At 37.0% G+C, this 17,304-nt stretch overlaps 1 protein-coding gene across 2 annotated transcripts in view; it reads right to left on the reverse strand.

Moving 5' to 3' along the window:
• Positions 1–17,304, reverse strand: part of aplp1 (amyloid beta (A4) precursor-like protein 1) — a 76,574-nt gene that overhangs the window by 22,450 nt on the left and 36,820 nt on the right. For both annotated transcript variants that reach the window (XM_079823681.1, XM_079823680.1), the window contains exon 2: positions 4,563–4,748. Coding sequence is in view for 1 of the 2 variants with exons in the window: in XM_079823680.1 (XP_079679806.1) it covers positions 4,563–4,748 (186 nt within the window). In the remaining variant the exon portion in view is untranslated. The remainder of the gene's footprint in view (positions 1–4,562; positions 4,749–17,304) is intronic.

The following is a 17,304-nucleotide window of genomic DNA, read 5'->3' on the forward strand; positions in this document are numbered from 1 at the left end:
GACAGTGTGTTGATTCAGACAAGGTTGGACAGACATTGCTGGCACGAGACAAAACACGCTTTTTTTCAGGCTGACATCTCAATTTTCAGAATTGCTGTCATGCAATAATACAGGCTTAGAGTATTGTGCGCTGATTTCAACCATGAAATATGTTAAATCTTATTCGGCGAGGCGCATTTCTGTATTTGGCAATCGAGATATATTGAATGACCAGAAGAATGCAGGACAGCGTGGCATTTTTCAATCTCGTTATCCGTCAGGAATGCAATGGAAATTGGCATTGTACAACAATACAATTCTATAGGGATGCAGGGGAATGCTATTTTGCAATGTTGATATCCTTAAGGGGCACGGAAGTGTATTCGGAAGCGCTGCTGTAAACTGATGAAAAACCGAGGAAAACGTCCAGGCACCATTGCTCATTCCTAATTCCTCTAGATGAGACAACAGGGAACGAAAACTTGCAATCCTCTTAGGAGTCAGAGAATACAGTCATATTAGCCGCACAATATGTTTTGAGCCCGGGGCGTACGGAGATCATAAATCTCCACTGCTGATTGATGGTGAAGAATATGGCCATTATCCTGCACACTTAATACGGGAAGAGTTAGAGAGAGATTTGCATCGAGTTCCCTGTGTACGCACATAAATGGCGTTGCACATTTTAGTCTTGTTTTACAATGCTAATATTAGCGCAGGCTGCCCTCGGCGTTCACCTTGAGAATATGCTTGAGTGGAGATTGTCTGAGGATGCTTGTCCACATAGTAATTAAACCAATCACAGTGCATGCTAATGTTTTGTGCTTAACTGAAATTAATTACACAAGTTCAACAGAACAGAATAAAAGTAGAAGAGAACGTAATACAATCAGTCAAATAGAATGGGACTCCACTGAATAGAAAAGAGCAGTGGAATAGAATGGAACAAGAGCACAAAAGTAAGTGGAATGGAATCAAATTATATCAAACTAAATAAAATAAAAAAAACAAAAAAACAAATGGAACAGAATATAACAAAGGAATCGAAAAGACTAGACTAAAACAGAATAGAACAGAACAGAAAACAAACTACTGTAAATAAACAATGAACCTCAAAATATATAGGAGAGAATAGAGCACAAAAAAAAGAAAAATAGAAAAGACTAGAATAAAATAGAATAGCGCACAAAACAAAGCTAAAACGAAATAAATAGGTGAGAAAACAATGTAACAATGAAATAGGAAAGTCTAGACCTAAAGTCTTGACTAAAATACTATAAAATAAAATAAAACTCAAAACAAAAAATTAAAAATGAATATATAGAAGACTATACTAAAATAGAATAGAACAGACTACAAAACAAAATACAGTAAATAAAAAAATAAATAAAAAAAAGATGTGTATATCTTTTTAATATATTTTATAATGTAATAATTTCACAGTTAATCTCCAAAATAATGTAGAAAAAACTTGTTTATAAACTTATATACCAAATACTTGTTTAATGGTATCTTTTTACATTTATTAGGCTTCAAAAAATATAACAACTTCACATAAAACCATTATAATACATTTTTATTCAGAAATTGAATAAAGTTATCAAACAGTCTTAAATTAAAATATAGCTGCAAGCAGCCATTATCGGGGCCAAGCGCAAAGAAGAAGACAAGACCTGCCAAAATGGCTGGCAGTGTCAGATCAACTGCAGCAATGACCAATTAAAGACCTATTAAGGTGATTTTAGGGAAAATACACAATAAATACAATTTAATCATAATTATTTAATGATTTATCACTTTCAACCAATAGGTGGCACAGTTACAAAATTTATGTGGTGTGGTCAGAATAAGGGAACAATGACACTTGCAGAGTTTGGTGTCAATATATAAAAGCAGGGTGTCAATATAGTGTCAATATGTCCTTGCAGAGATATAGCCACAAGAGGCCATTTCATTATAAGTATGGACCACATGGCGGTGCTGTTTTAAAGGCATGTTTTAAGGTAGCTTAAAGGCATGGTGCTGATGGCACATACCAAGTTTCGTAATGAAACAACAATTCATTTGTAAAGTATAACATTTTATATCATAATACTGCATTGTAGTCAATGGGAATTTCATGTTTTGTTCTATTATAGCGCCACCAAGAGGCACAATCCTACCATTTTTGTATGTGTCCTCAGAGTGAGCCCATACATGTGTGTGTCAATTTTGGTGAAAATATCTCATTTCGTTTTAGAGTTATATACATTTATATGAAAAAACGCATAAAAAATGACTGACACCTGACTTTGATTGGATTTTACTCCCCCCTTACTATCAATATTTTGACATTTAAGGCATTAGCATTTAGCTATCGACCTATATTTCTGAACTTTTGACGCTGGTTTCGTCTCGATCGGACTAGCGGTTTCGAAGATATCAGCTAATGTTTTGTAAGCGCTAAATTACAACGCAGCACAAAACATATGCCAAAACCTGGCAAGTCTGGTCTCGTTGGACTCGGCAAGGATTCAGGAGACTCCCATGAAAATAAGTCAATCACACCCAAAGTTATAAGCATTTGAAAAAAAAAAATCCACTAGGTGGCGCTGATTCGAAACTTCTTAGACTCCTTAAGGGCATCGTGTTGATGACCCAAACCGAGTTTCGTAACAATCCGTTCATGCGTTCCTAAAATACAGCATTTTAGCACATACATTAAAATGGCCGACAGCCAAAATGGCCGATATGATAAAATCTGATATCAGACGACTCTGCAAGCCGTCCTGAATCTAACGAGACAACTTTTAGCGGCACAATCCCATTCATTTCAATGGAGCGCTGGCGACTTCCGGCGACAGTGACCGCTGGCAACAGAATGTGGGTGTGTCAAGCGACGCGAGACACGCGACAAAAGTTCAGAAATGTCAACTTTATGCAAATGAGAAGCGATTTTCGCGAGCGGCAACCAATAGGAGTGAAGTCAGTGGAGTGCACATGATCCGTCTGCTGTACTGCTACTACGGTGTCGTGTCAAAGATGGAGGAGAAGTTGATTTTAGCTGTTATCAATTTCCCTGTTCTTTAACATATTAAACACTTAACACTTAATGCACTGATTTCATTTATATTAAGTAATTTCCCTTCAAAATGATTGTTTTTAGCGACAAAACGATGTCAATAATGTAGGAAGACGGTGATCTGCTAATGACGTTTATAGGCAACCCGTAGTGGGAACTACTCTCTGGCGCTGGCGACATGCAGCGACAAAAACGCTGGCGGTGTGAACGTGGCTTAAGATTTTATTGCGCAATTCTTTAAAAAAGGCATTTTAGCATAATTCTGTGTGTTATTGTTCGTTTAAGCGTGAAAGAGAACTTGATTAAGGTTTGCTGTCTGTGCGCTGTGAGTGTGTGTGTAACAGACAGGACACTGACATACAGCGCGTTCTCTTTCGTCTTGTCGCGCTTAAATGGTTTAAAAACATTTGCATGAATAAGAACGTGATCATATAATGTTACGCAGCCAAAGGATGATAGAAAAACATGGATGCTGCGTAAATATTTTATATCATAAACATTTAAATAACTGTTAAGCACGCTAAAATGTTTTAACACGCTTAACTGGACAAAAATAAATCTCATGTGTCAAAGGATTATTTCACTTCAAAATGAAAATGTCCTGATATTTTACTCACCCCCATCTTATCCAAGATGTTCATGTCTTTCTTTCTTCAGTCGAAAAGAAATTACGTTTTTTTGAGGAAAACATCCCAGGATTTTTCTTCGCATAATGGTTTTCAATTGCAACAAAAATGTTGAAGGTCCAAATCAATGCAGTTTCAAAGCGATTCAGAGGCTATGCACGATCCCAGACGAGGAATAGGGTCTTATCTAGCGAAACTATCTGTCATTTTCAAAAAATAAAATAGAATTAAAGTCAAAAATGTCACATTCGATGTAGGCAGAAGTACCGCCCCCATGTTTACAAAGCGCACATGCGAAGACTAATACAAACGCCCTTTAGCAAAAAAAAAAAGGTAAAACAACAATGTCAGACGATTTTGAAGTGTTTTTTGGTAAAGGGCGTTTTAGACCTCGCACATTCGCTTGGGGCGGTACTTCTGTCTCCGTCTAGTGTGACTTTTTTTCTACGTGATTGCACAATCACTAGCACGTCGCAGAGCAGCGCAAGATGAGTAATTAAGGTGAAAAAGTATATTTATTTAAAAAAAAAAAAATTATGACCAATCATTTCGCTAGATAAGACCCTATTCCTTGTCTGGGATCACACAGAGTTTCTGAAGCCCTTTAAATACCTTTGAAATTGCATTGCTTTTTAACATTTTGGTTGCAATTGAAAACCATTATGTGAAGAAAAAATTTGTCCTCAAAAATTTCAGAAATGTAATTTCTTTTCGACTGAAGAAAGAAAGACATGAACATCTTGGATGAGATGGGGGTGAGAAAATTATCAGTGAATTTTCATTTTGAAGTGAAATAATCCTTTAACCCATTAACGTTGAAAGCACTATAAACAAAACAAAACAAAACACAAATACAAAACGAAACAAAAAAAAAAACTATCAGATTAGAAAAGCACCTCTTGGCAGTATGACAGGATCTTGCTGGGCTGGGTGAAGCATCCCTGTCGCCCCTGAGGATCTGGTTCCCACTGTCCGCTCTCAATGTTCATGTGTAGAAGCTGACGACCACAAAACATGGCAATCTGAGGTTCTGCCTCATGAGGACGACCAACCGGTCCATTCACCTCCGTCATGGCCAGAGCCTGAGAAAGAGAGAGAGAGATTTTGACTTTAATTCTGATTGAAACTCAAAGTGACCCCCATTAAAACATTACATTTGCTGCACACATAATGTTCTTTCAGGGGCTTTCTTGCACAACCAGACTTGTGACTACAACCAAAGCAAGAATACAAGTGCCAATCTATTAAAATACATTACAATATAGTAGGCAAACACAAGAGGAAACAAGTATACAACACGTTTCTATTCTAGAAAAGATATGCAAACGTTATATATTGTATAGTATTGAGAAAGTGAGAGAAACTCAAATTGTTCGAAGTTCGGAGTGGCCTACATTCCTGATAAAAGCAAGTTAAGCCTGGCTACCTGTTATTACTGCAAACCGCAGAGCGATAAGAAATATTTGAGACCAGCAAAAATTCAGAGCGATAGATAAGTGGAAAGGACAGGACGAGGAGAGACGCAGAGACAGGGAAGAAGGGTGAGTACAGTTGTTATCACTGCCCTGACAGCGAGGAGGAAATATAACATGGAGCCTCATTATTGAATTTCAAATTGAGCCAGCAAGCCAGACCTGCTGATAACCCTAAATGCAGCTTATCCATCTTCCATCAAACCTGTGCGTGTAACTGGAGGACAGGCAAAGACACTACATTGAGCTGCAGATGTGCACAGCAACAGCTTTTGTCACGGGATGCTATAGTCACAAATATATGTCTGCTCACCCATCAAAATGTTAACGAATTCAAAAGGGCAAAGGTGAACTATTATCTTAAAAAAGGTATCAAACAAAGTGGGATTTTCTCTGTGAATATGTGTTCTGTCCACAATCCCTTCTTGACTATCTCCGGCTGAGTTGGGAATGAAAAAAAAAAGTAAACATTTAAATAAATAAATAAACACTATAAATATTAACTAAATATTATTAATAAATAAATAAATAAAATACAAAACCAAATAAATATTTTAATAAATAAATAAATAAATAAAAATAATACTATTATTAAATAAAGTATTATACATAAATAAATATTATTTGATATGCAGCAATTTGTTTTAAACTGTAGTGCTCAAAATCAGTAGAAATAAAATTGGAAAATAAATGTACGTTAAAAAAAAGTGGATAATTTGTCTTATTGAAAATGGAAAGTGCATTGCATTATGGGATACAGTAAGCTTACTATAGGCAAATAAAGTATTCAGGTGTTCCGTGCCTTCAGAAAACAGGAAATAGAAGTAAGAGTACACCATTGAGAACACACCCTCAGTCCCTGATTCGCTCTGCTCTCTCGCCTTCTCTCTCGCATCACTCAGTTTCTAGTTCATTCACATCCTCTGTCTCTTTGGCAAAGGATGTAGGTATTGATCTGAAATCTGTTCAGCACTCCTGGAGGAAGGGCCCCGGGGACCGTCACACATGCAGAGCAAACAGTAACCCCGTGCTAGAGTCAGATGTTAATACAAGCTCATTGACCACTAGGTCATTTGAGTACAGCAACACAGAGCAGGAAACAAGGGATCAGGCGAGAAGAGAAAGTCTAATCAGGGGAGAGGCTTCATTTCATCTGGGTATCTACCCATTTCACTGTTAAAGGCTTAGTAGCGGTAGTCAGCACACTAATCGCTTCTCTGCTTCGAGGAAAAAACGAGTGTTTGTTTTTCTGTGTTTGTATATTGTATGGACGTCATTTGTCTTCTGCAGGGACAAGCCTCACATATTCATATATATACTGTATATTTTGTATGTAGCAGACAATGTAATCCAAAGCCTCTTAGAAAATGTAAAAAAGCCTGTTGTTACTTAACTCACTTTAATAATCCCTAAGCAAATGAAATCAAATCAGATAAATAGCCGAGGTCATATTTAATTCAGAAAGTCAAAAATATTGTTTTATGAAGAAATGTATGGTGACCATATACATGTTACTTAAAACAAAATGGCATGGAAAAAGAACAAAATAACAATAATAATCATTCACAATTTATGGAAAAGATTATAAAATAAGCAATGCAAAAACAAAGATTTTAAGGCAACAAAATAAAATCAACATGCGCTTGAATCGTCACTGACAGGGCTGCTTTTCAGAAGAGAAAATTACTGCGCCTTTCAAAAGCATCATTAATCTGGGGTTTGTCTGTGCTGGAGTGATTTATCCTGGATTAAGTCTAATCTGATAAATGATAGTCAAATTTATATCAGGGTACAGACACGGAATTGAAGAGAGGCCGCAGTTTAAATGAGCGATTGTTTAAAAGTGTCAGACAGAGCACTAGCTTATCCCCACAACCGGAATTGGATATCAAAATCATCTGAAGAAAAAAAAAGTGATTTAAAAAAGAAAATATATGTATACAGTACTTGATATTAACACCTGCCAACCCACTAAATGCAGGTGGATTTCAGCAGTGGCGTATAACACAGTTATTAGGCAGGTTGAATTAATTTCATCCATTAATTTCTTATTCAAACAAAATCCTGTCATCCAGCCATCTCCTCCCTTCCTCATTCATCCTTATCACCAAAAATGTATTTTAGGTGGATCAATACAGTACAAAGAACATCAAATGGAAGAAAACAAACGCCACATTATGATGTTTTTTTAATCTTCGCTATTGCTTCAATGCAAATGAACAAGCGCACCGTTATTTGTTGTGTAGTGACATGTATGTTCAAGTAAGCCAGATAAGCGCAGATATGGCTTACACAAACTTCTCCAGCAAAGTGAGTAAACATAATAAGTAACCCGCCAAATTGGCTAGTGATTTGACAGCGTTACCCGCCACGGTTGATTTTAACCCGCATTTGGTGGGTGTTAATTTCAAACCCTGTATATAATATTAAAATAATAAATGCAATGGGACGATACACTACACTACAGCTTTGCGCATTGTAACCAATCGCATACGATTCTGTTGAGCTTATGAATGCAATGGCCAATCAGAGGTGTCCAGATTAGCCATCGCTGAGTTTTGTTCAGTGCTGACTGAATTCTGCACTCTCTGGCATTCTCTCATCAGAAATGTCAAAATTCTGATGTAAGTAAGAGATTAACTTCACAGTGAAGTAGATTATATTGATTATATTAGGAGTTTTTTTTTTTTTTTGAGAGTGCTTAAACTCGCCCAAGACTGAAATCAGTGATAATGTACTTTTCTGTATATAATTTATTCATGGTTTAAATAACCGTGGAAACGAAAGCGTTATAACTAGTAACCTATAAAATGTTTATTATGTGTAGTTAATATTTGCACTAATATTAGGCTGCTTCACCCTCTGCCTATGGAAATAAAGAAAAAGAAAAGAGTTCAACGGAAAGTAGAAGTCAGGTCGATAATGGTATGATCAAGTACTGCGGCAGTTTTTTGCATTACAGTATTTACTGTTGTTAATAAATATTTAAACAGACAGTGTTTCTCTGTCTAGTTTTTTTTTTTGTTTAGTATTTATCTTTTCAATTAATCTTATACACCCCTGCAGCACTTTTATTATAGGCAATAAGAAACTAATAGACTGCATGTTTTCATAAAAAAGGAGCTTTACACACAATATCAGAGCTAAATATTAATATTACCTGTAGTGTTATGCATTCCATGTAGTCATGATTTGGATGTGTACAGTGGGCATTTATATTTAAAAGGGTTGTAAATCTAGAAGTCAATTTTAGCACTGCACAGTACTTTAACCCTCTGGGGGTCTTCGGTCATTTCTGACCCCAATTTTTTTTTTTTTAAATGTTAAAAATCGTAACTTCAGCGGAATGGTACGGAACTTGGTGACTTTATTGGTACTTGGTATATGAACACACAAAAAAATTGGGGACAGGATTTGAAAAGTCTAAGTGGTCGTAAAAAAAAAATCACACTCAGGCTCTTCGGGTCAAAAATGACCCCCATTGGAAATGAATGGGAAATTGGCAAAAATATGAAAATACAGAGTTTTTTTGTGCATACAATCTACAAATCAGCCAGGATGCAGAAAAAAAGGACTCAACAGTGAAGGGGTGAATCTCTAAAACATCAAGAGTGCAAAACAGACAAAAAAACTAACACACACACACACACTTATACACACAAAAACACAATTAGCTTTTGGAATGGCATGTGTTAATTTGTGTGTGCGTGTGTTTTTGTGTGTATAAGTGTGTGTGGGTGTTTGTCTGTTTTGCACTCTTGATGTTTTAGAGATTCACCCTTTTTTTAATTTTTTTTATATTCAATGGGAAAAAATGGGTCATAATTATTGCATACATATTAATTACTAATCATAAAATTATCTCAAAACACCGAAAAAGAAAATAAAAAATATTATTGAACAAAAATATATTTCATTGATTTTACTCAAATCTTTTTTTATCTTAATCCCGCCCTCCGGGTAATTTTTGCCCCGAAGGTCCTGAGTGTGACCCATAAATGAAGAACCCCAGAGGGTTAATCATATAAAGTGAAATTTCCCAACAAGTGACGAGTGGCCAGTGAAAATGCTGAGTGGCTACTGGCTAATAACTTTGGAAAAACATTAGCCACAGTGACTAGTGAACAAGTTAATGTCAAGCCCATGTATACATGTATATATATATTCAAATTTAATAGCATAGTTAGGCTAATTCATGCTAGGAGAATTTCCTTTTCTTCACACAACTAGCAACTTTGATCAGTTCGATTCTGTGGCCAAGAGTGATTTTTAAGAGAACTGTAATGACTAATGACAAACGACACATTGTAACTTGTGATTATAACACCAGACCGGCTGTGCGTCAGTTCTGAATATGATTCTGCACGCGTGAATTCTGAAGGGGAGTGCTGTTGCGGGGTTGTAGGCGGAAAGACGTAATCAAAGCAACAACAAAAAAAAACAGCTTTTAGAAGCCTGTCACAGTTTTTTTTTTAACACCCCAAAGCTCGCTGCATTTCAATGGCATCCTCAGCGAGGGCACCAGGCTGGCAGCCCTGGCAAAGACTGGAAACCCGGCATACTTTAATCTTCAATGACAGAGTGAATGACAGACACACAGCACTCAGGCAACCAATTAGACTGGAGATGCCCACAGGGAAGGAATAAAGAGAGAGAGAAAGGCAGAATGTGAAAGTGATCAAAGGAAAACCCTGCCTCTGCTGGCCAATGCAAAAACGTTTGAAGTCCTAATTAAAATTTATGAGGAAATAAATATATAAATCGGAGCTGTAAATATACAATAAATATACAGAACCCGCAGGAGAGAGAGGGAGAGAGAGAGAGAGAGAGAGAGAGAGAGAGAGAGAGAGCAGCATTAGTGTAGAGCTGAGAATAGGAAGCAAATGCCATTAGGAGACTGTTGGATTAAAAATTATGAAAAAAAAGGCTTGACGAATGGGTTTGTACCGCCGCTGCAGTGTTTGCAGTGCACAAACGTGTGTGTGAAACACTCAGAGACAACCCTGGTGTTATGACCTTGCGCTTAGTCACCGCTGAATTTCATCTGTTGATTACTCATGAAACTGTTCTGAAGTGAACATCTGTTCGTGTCACTCTTACTTTTGAGTAAACCAGATTTCTAGTTGAACTCATCTGAATATGTGTAGTATACTTCAAGTTTTAGGGTTAATATTAACATTTTCAGTATTATCAGTTTATTTGAAGCAATATTTTTTTATAATTAATACATTTTACAGATTGGACAGTATAATCTTTTTCTTTACTAAATTTTAAAGTAGAATTTGCTAACATTATAACAAGGCAATTATAATGGTTCAATGTGAAATTCCACTTTAAACAGTAACATGCTCAACTGAGCATTTAGTGTTACAAATCATAACACATATATAGAATAAGTATATATACTATATACGATTTTCTTTTAAAAATGACCAAAATTCAAAGGAGTCAATATATAAATCAATCCTTCTTCCAAAACGTGTTTTTGTCTTACCGTTATTCACTATGGTAAGCCTATAAGTGTTTATATTTTAGATATATACTGTACATGATAGATGATGCATATCACAATACTGACCTCACAAAACGATATTATTGCGAAACTACAAGGCATTTGGTAAAAGGTTAACAAAAAATGTACTGTTGATTAAAATGCTAAATTTGGTGCTACACTAGGGGTGGAAATGAATAAGCTTGGACTTGGTGCTGGTAACGCAATGCACAGTACAACGGTGACACCAGAATAAATATGCATGATTCTAAAGCTGAAAATACAGATGATGATTCTAGACGAATAAGCCTGAACTCTGTCACTGACTAGATATATTTAAATTAATTCAGGCCACTTTTCACTGGTAACAAAAGACATATGAGAGTATCACGACCAACAAATATCCCCCCATTGCATTATTATACATTATATTCAACATTACATATAGTAGTTTAATGACACTAAAACTAAACTTTTTCTCACATTTTTTTTGTAACTGTACACGATACAAATTGTCACTATCCATGATACTTATTGTTGCATTTTTGTATTGCGATATATTGTGTCTGGCTGCTTTTCGTGCGAAATTGCATACGTGTGTCCGTGCGGGTCTCATTATATCCGTAAATAGAGAAAAATTGCTCCAGCTACTTTTAGGCATGTGGGAGAGGTAGAGGTAAGTTACCACAACGAGCAGAGAAAGGTTGACATGGAGCAGCTAAATCTTGAACCTCTAGGGAATCACCAATTTTAAACAAACGAGAGAGTCTGCTGGCAAAAAGAGAACGCCGACAGAGATTGTAATAAAACAGGAACCAACATTGGCTTGGAATTTCGGAGATGGCGAGAACTGAGGAATTCGAAATGTTGTAAAAGTGACACAGAGATGGTGTTTTTATTACTCACCAGGTGAGTAAGGTGTTTTATTGAACAGATAAATTGCCATTTGTAGCTCTCTAACAGAGTTGATTGTAAAGCATTATCTATTGTGAAGGGTAATTTAATTATGGTTGTTGTATCGCTGTGAGCTATTACACATCTCCTGAACGAGTATGGTATCTCCATATCAAAACACAGGGAAAAAAGTAACAGAAACGAGCGATCTCATATGTAAGTAGATGCATATGGAAAAACATTTGATCATCTACAATAAAAAGCATATAAATCAAAATGGCCTGATGTTACTGAGTGAAATATCGACCCAGGAAGTCCTACAGGACTGTGAAGCTTTGGAGGTGTTGATGGACTCGATCTACCCCTCTATCTTTTTTTTTTTGCTCATCGTACTGAATATATTCCAGAGTCTTTGACAAAAATGCGATTTTACTCAAAATGTTGCTTTTTAAAAAAATGAAACTTACCCACATTCAAGTGTTGATAAAAAAAAGAATGCATTAAGCTAAAATAAAACTGGACTGTATATATGATATTCATATTTCTAATGCAATCAACAAATTGTTGGTAGTCATTGGTAGCTGAAAGATGCTTCTTCAAAATGTAAACATAAACAAATTGAGCAAAGGATGTGTTGAACTTCGAAATCTGTGTAGATTCTGTGCGGGCCTATTTGATTACATTACACTGAACCGACACACACTCAATTTTTACACACCATGAAAAAGAAGCCTTTTTGAAAACCTTTGATGTGGTTTAAAACAGGATGAAGCAGGGCACGGTACGGGACCTGCACCTCTATCAACCGAAACGCTGCTCAGATAATGGGATGAGATTTTTTTTAACTGGAGGAAGGTCAAAGCCACATGGGAGACTTCCGGACATTTGAGAAGATAACCTGCCTGCATGCTCTCGAGCTCTTAGTTCCATATGCACACATGGCACAGACACACATTCAGAAACACACACGGTTGAGATCAATACCCAGAGATGCTGTACAATCTTGCTCCTTCAATCGATATCAGTGCATCAGGAGCCCCGAGGTCTGATCTAAAACATGCACGCACACGCACGCACACACACACAAACAGGAGGTTTGTTATATACCAAGTCTTTTGGCTTAGGCCAGATTGCATTCTGGGAATAGCAAATACACATGACTCCATGATGTGCATCATGCTATTAATTCTTGCAGTCTGATAAAACCTGAGCCAGGTTGCACAATGGTTGATGTTTTTCATCCAAAGCAAAAAAAAAGCACTAAGCAGCAACTCTTTCTCTCGGATAAAAGAACCGTCTGTAAGAGTTATTGTATTGGGGATGACAGAGATGAACGCATACTCTCATTCACTACAAGATATTTAAGACGCAGCCTTTTATCTTGCTTGTTGATGACAGATGTCATCAGTCTTGAAACACTTGGCAGGCTGAAGTGAAAGGCTTATGCTTAAAGGGATAGTTCACCTACAAATGAAAATTCTGTCATCATTTACTCACTCTCTTGCCGTTTCAAACCTGCATGACTTTAGTTCTTCTGTGGAACAACAAAGTAGACATTTTGAACAGTCACTCTTTTCAAAGCAATTATAAAAAACAAACAAGCAACAACAACAAAAAAGAACCTTAAATGTATCCTAAATGTAGTCCATATGACTTGTGAGTTAAACTTACATTCAAATGTTTGGGTCAGTTTTTTTTTTATTAAAGAAATGAATACCTTTATTCAGAAAGGATGCATTAAATTGATTGAAAGTGACAGTAAAAACATAATGTTGCAAAATATTTCTATTTCAAATAAATGCAGTTTGTTTTTAAACTTTCTATTAATCAAAAAATCCTAAAAAAGCAGCACAACTATTTTCAACATTGATAAAAATATGAAATATTTCTTGAGCAGCAAATCATCATATTAGAATGATTTCTGAAGGATCATGTGACACTAAAGACTGGAGTAATGATGCTGAAACTTCAGCTTTGACATCACAGGAATACATTTTATTTTAAAATATATTCAGTTATTTTAAAAGGTGATAATATTATAATATTTCTGTTTTTACTGTATTTTTATCAATTAAATGCAGCCTTGGTGAGCAAAAGAGACTTATTTTAAAAACATTACAAACATCTTACCACCACCAAATATTAATTTAGGCTATTCAAAGCCTTTGGAAACACTGTGACTAAATCCAGATCGGCCCAATTCGTGAATTAATTATTCAGTTTTTGTGAACTTGATCAATAAGAAAAAATATTTGATGTTCATAAATTGAACATCACTATTCACCATGGAGAGCTAGAGCGGATTTTCAGATACTAATGACTTAAACACACACGATCAGGCATAACATTAAGACAGGTGAAGTGAATATAACTGATTATCTCTTCATCACGGCACTTGTTAGTGGGTGGGATATATTAGGCAGCAAGTGAACATTTTGTCCTCAAAGTTGATGTGTTAGAAGCAGGAAAAATGGGCTAGCGTAAGGATTTAAGCGAGTTTGACAAGGGCCAAAATGTGATGGCTAGATGTCTAGGTCGGAACATCTCCAAAACTGCAGCTCTTGTGGGGTGTTCCCGGTCCGCAGTGGTCAGTGTCTATCAAAAGTGCTCCAAGGAAGGAACAGTGGTGAACCAGCAACAGGGTCATGGGCGGCCAAGGCTCATTGATGCACATGGGGAGCGAAGGCTGGCCCGTGTGGTCCGATCAAACAGACGAGCTACTGTTTCTCAAATTGCTCAAGAAGTTAACGCTGGTTCTGATAGAAAGGTGTCAGAATACACAGTGCTTTGCAGTTTGTTCCGTATAGGGCTGCATAACTGCAAACCAGTCCCATGCTGACCCCTGTCCACCGTCGAAAGCGGCAACAGTGGGCACGTGAGCATCAAAACTGTACCACAGAGCAGGAAGAAGGTGGAAGAAGATGAATCACGTTTTCTTTTATATCACGTGGATGGCCGGGTGCGTGTGGTCGCTTACCTGGGGAACACATGGCAACAGGATGAACTGTGGGAAGAAGGCAAACCGGCGGAGACCGTGTGATGCTTCAGGCAATGTTCTGCTGGGAAACCTTGGGTCCTGCCATCCATGTGGATGTTACTTTGACACGTACCACCTACCTAAGCATTGTTGCAGACCATGTACACCCTTTCATGGAAGCTGTCACTTTCAGGGGTCTAGTGACCTCTATGCCTCGACGGGTCAGGGCTGTTTTGGCAGCAAAAGGGGGACCAACACAATATTAGGTCATAAAGTTATGCCTGATCGGTGTATATTTTCTTTTTTTCTTCTTTGACCTTTATTTAACCAGAAAGATCTCACTGAGATTAAAAATCTCTTTCACAGGATTGTCCTGGCCAAGAATGGGCAGCAGTTAAAAACTCAGACTTACAAGACAAAACAAAATTTAAAAGACAAAAAAAAACAATTGCACACAATTGAGTCTTCTTCAAGTGACAAATAATAGATTTAAAATGTTCCATAGACACCAGAGTTTGTAATTTCAATTTCATTTGGAGTAGATTCCAATCAAATGGCGCTGCAAACGCAAAAGCCTTTTTTTCCTAGTTCAGTTCTAGCAAACGGAACAAAACAGATTTTGAAGCTTGACAGCCCCAGTCAGTCCTCATTCACTTTCATTATACTGACAAAAGTGGCAAGCAGGATAAACAAAATCGTTAGTGTTCCAATGGAGAAAGAAAGAACATCATAAGGATGTGGGTTTGGAAAAAAGACTGAGTAAATAATTGCCATTTTTTTGGGTGAACTCTCTCTTTATGTTCTCTGCTTGAGGAGATCTGACTGCAGCAAGCCGAATGATGCATGTAAACAACATCTAATGGCAAACTCCCCTGCAGACAGAACCAACAACACGGCACTATTAGATACAAAAAGGAAGCAGGAAAATGGGATCGAGTTTAATTTTTGCTCTGAGGCACACGGTGAAATTAGCAAAAGATAATAATGTAGGAAAAAAAAAACATCAAAAGATGTATTGAAATGCTTTCCAAGTCAAAGAAAACATGTTGCTTTGCGATAAAATAGCATTCATTTGCCTCTCATTGCAGCATTTCATACTACGTCTTGTTAAAAAGAAAATCCTATCAAAGCAGATTTAGTCATTGTTCCATTTTAATCGGCCACGCCATCTCGCAAATGTAATTAGATTACATTCTGATCCATTCCATTAAGTTTAGTTCAATTCAGTTCAAAAGCTTTATCATCCATTACCTTTAAAAACAGAAAATGATATTTGACTCATAATGCAAGTCACAAGCTCCATTGTAATGCTACTGAAGAGCTCCATTTGATTCCTGTGTGCTCTTGAACTCTAACATTCAGCAGCCGTCGATTAAACCCTGTTAAACAGCCGTGACTACATTCACAAATAACACCAGCCCATTTAAAATGGATTTGCTCTCATTCCCTGCTACTCCCTCACCATCTGTACAATGGAAACTCAAGATTGTATCGTGCAAAAGGGCATGCACACACAGCTCAAGCCGTTCAAAACAGCTTGTGTACTTGTTTTTGGAGGGTTATGTCGTGATTGATTTTCCTTCCCGTCAAAGTGAAGTACAGCAAGCTGTATGTTTCCCCACAGCTCATTCAGGCAGAGAGCGAGTGTTTACCTTAGCCGAGTGAAACTCCTTAATAGGACCGTCAGATCTACGACTTAGAAACAACATAGAAAGTGGAAGGGAAGCACAGACATACTACACAGATACACTGAAATGGGATTTGGCTCAAGTACTCAGACGTCAAACCAATGACTTTTAACCTAAACAAACCACACACACTATACTTCCTAGTATGAAGGGCGTGAAGAGACTAGTTAAACTACCTTGAAAGATACCATTAAAAAGTTTAGGGTTGCTATTTTTGGGAAAAAAATGGAAAACTTATATTCTTCAGTAAGGATACATTAAAGGGGTCCTATAATGCCTCTTTTACAAGATGTAAAATAAGTCTCTGATGTCCCCAGATTGTGTATGTGAAGTTTTAGCTCAAAATACCACACAGATCATTTTTATACCATGTTAAAATTGTCACTTTTTGAGGGTGAGCAAAAACAACTCGTTTTTGTGTGTGTCCCTTTAAATGCAAATGAGCTGCAGCGCCCGGACCCCTTTCAAGAAGAGGGTTTCAAGAGCTCCAATTTCCTCATGTAGACACGCACCGAAAATGTCCGAAACTGTTCAGCCTTTTGTGTTCAAACCGGAATGCAACAGGATGTTTCTGAAGGGTTAGTTGATGAATATATGTAGCTGATGTGGAGTTAACTATCTTCAAGTCATTGTTTAGCATATTCTGTCATAATCTATGAATCGCTGGTGTGGGAACTGTTGTAAGATGCCTACAGAGTCAGAGAAAATATGCTGCATGAAGATGGAACAGGTATTGTTTAGTTGAATTACGGTTATAACTTATGTTGTCATCTTGCTTTTATGACATGCTATTGCACTTGTGTTACATAAAGTATTGCAATAAATGTGAAAAGACGGATGTGACAACTCTTCCTCTACTCAACATGGCATCACCCACTCTGTTGCGTGTTCCCAGGGGCAAGGTTTATATAAATGTCAGGGTTAGTGATGTCACGTTAATAAGCTTGTTGTAGTCCCTAGTCGTTTGTTGTAGTCCTTAAAAAGCAATTTCTTTTAAAGAAAATATCTCCCTTTGCTTTATACTTTGAGCGTTGTAACTTTGCAGATGTTGTTTATGCTCAAACAGCAACATTACGCACTGAAAAGAAGTGAAATCATAATCAACCATCCCTTTAA

The sequence above is a fragment of the Gobio gobio genome, assembly GCF_949357685.1.
Source record: "Gobio gobio genome assembly, chromosome: 8".
NCBI classification, from domain to species: domain Eukaryota; kingdom Metazoa; phylum Chordata; class Actinopteri; order Cypriniformes; family Gobionidae; genus Gobio; species Gobio gobio.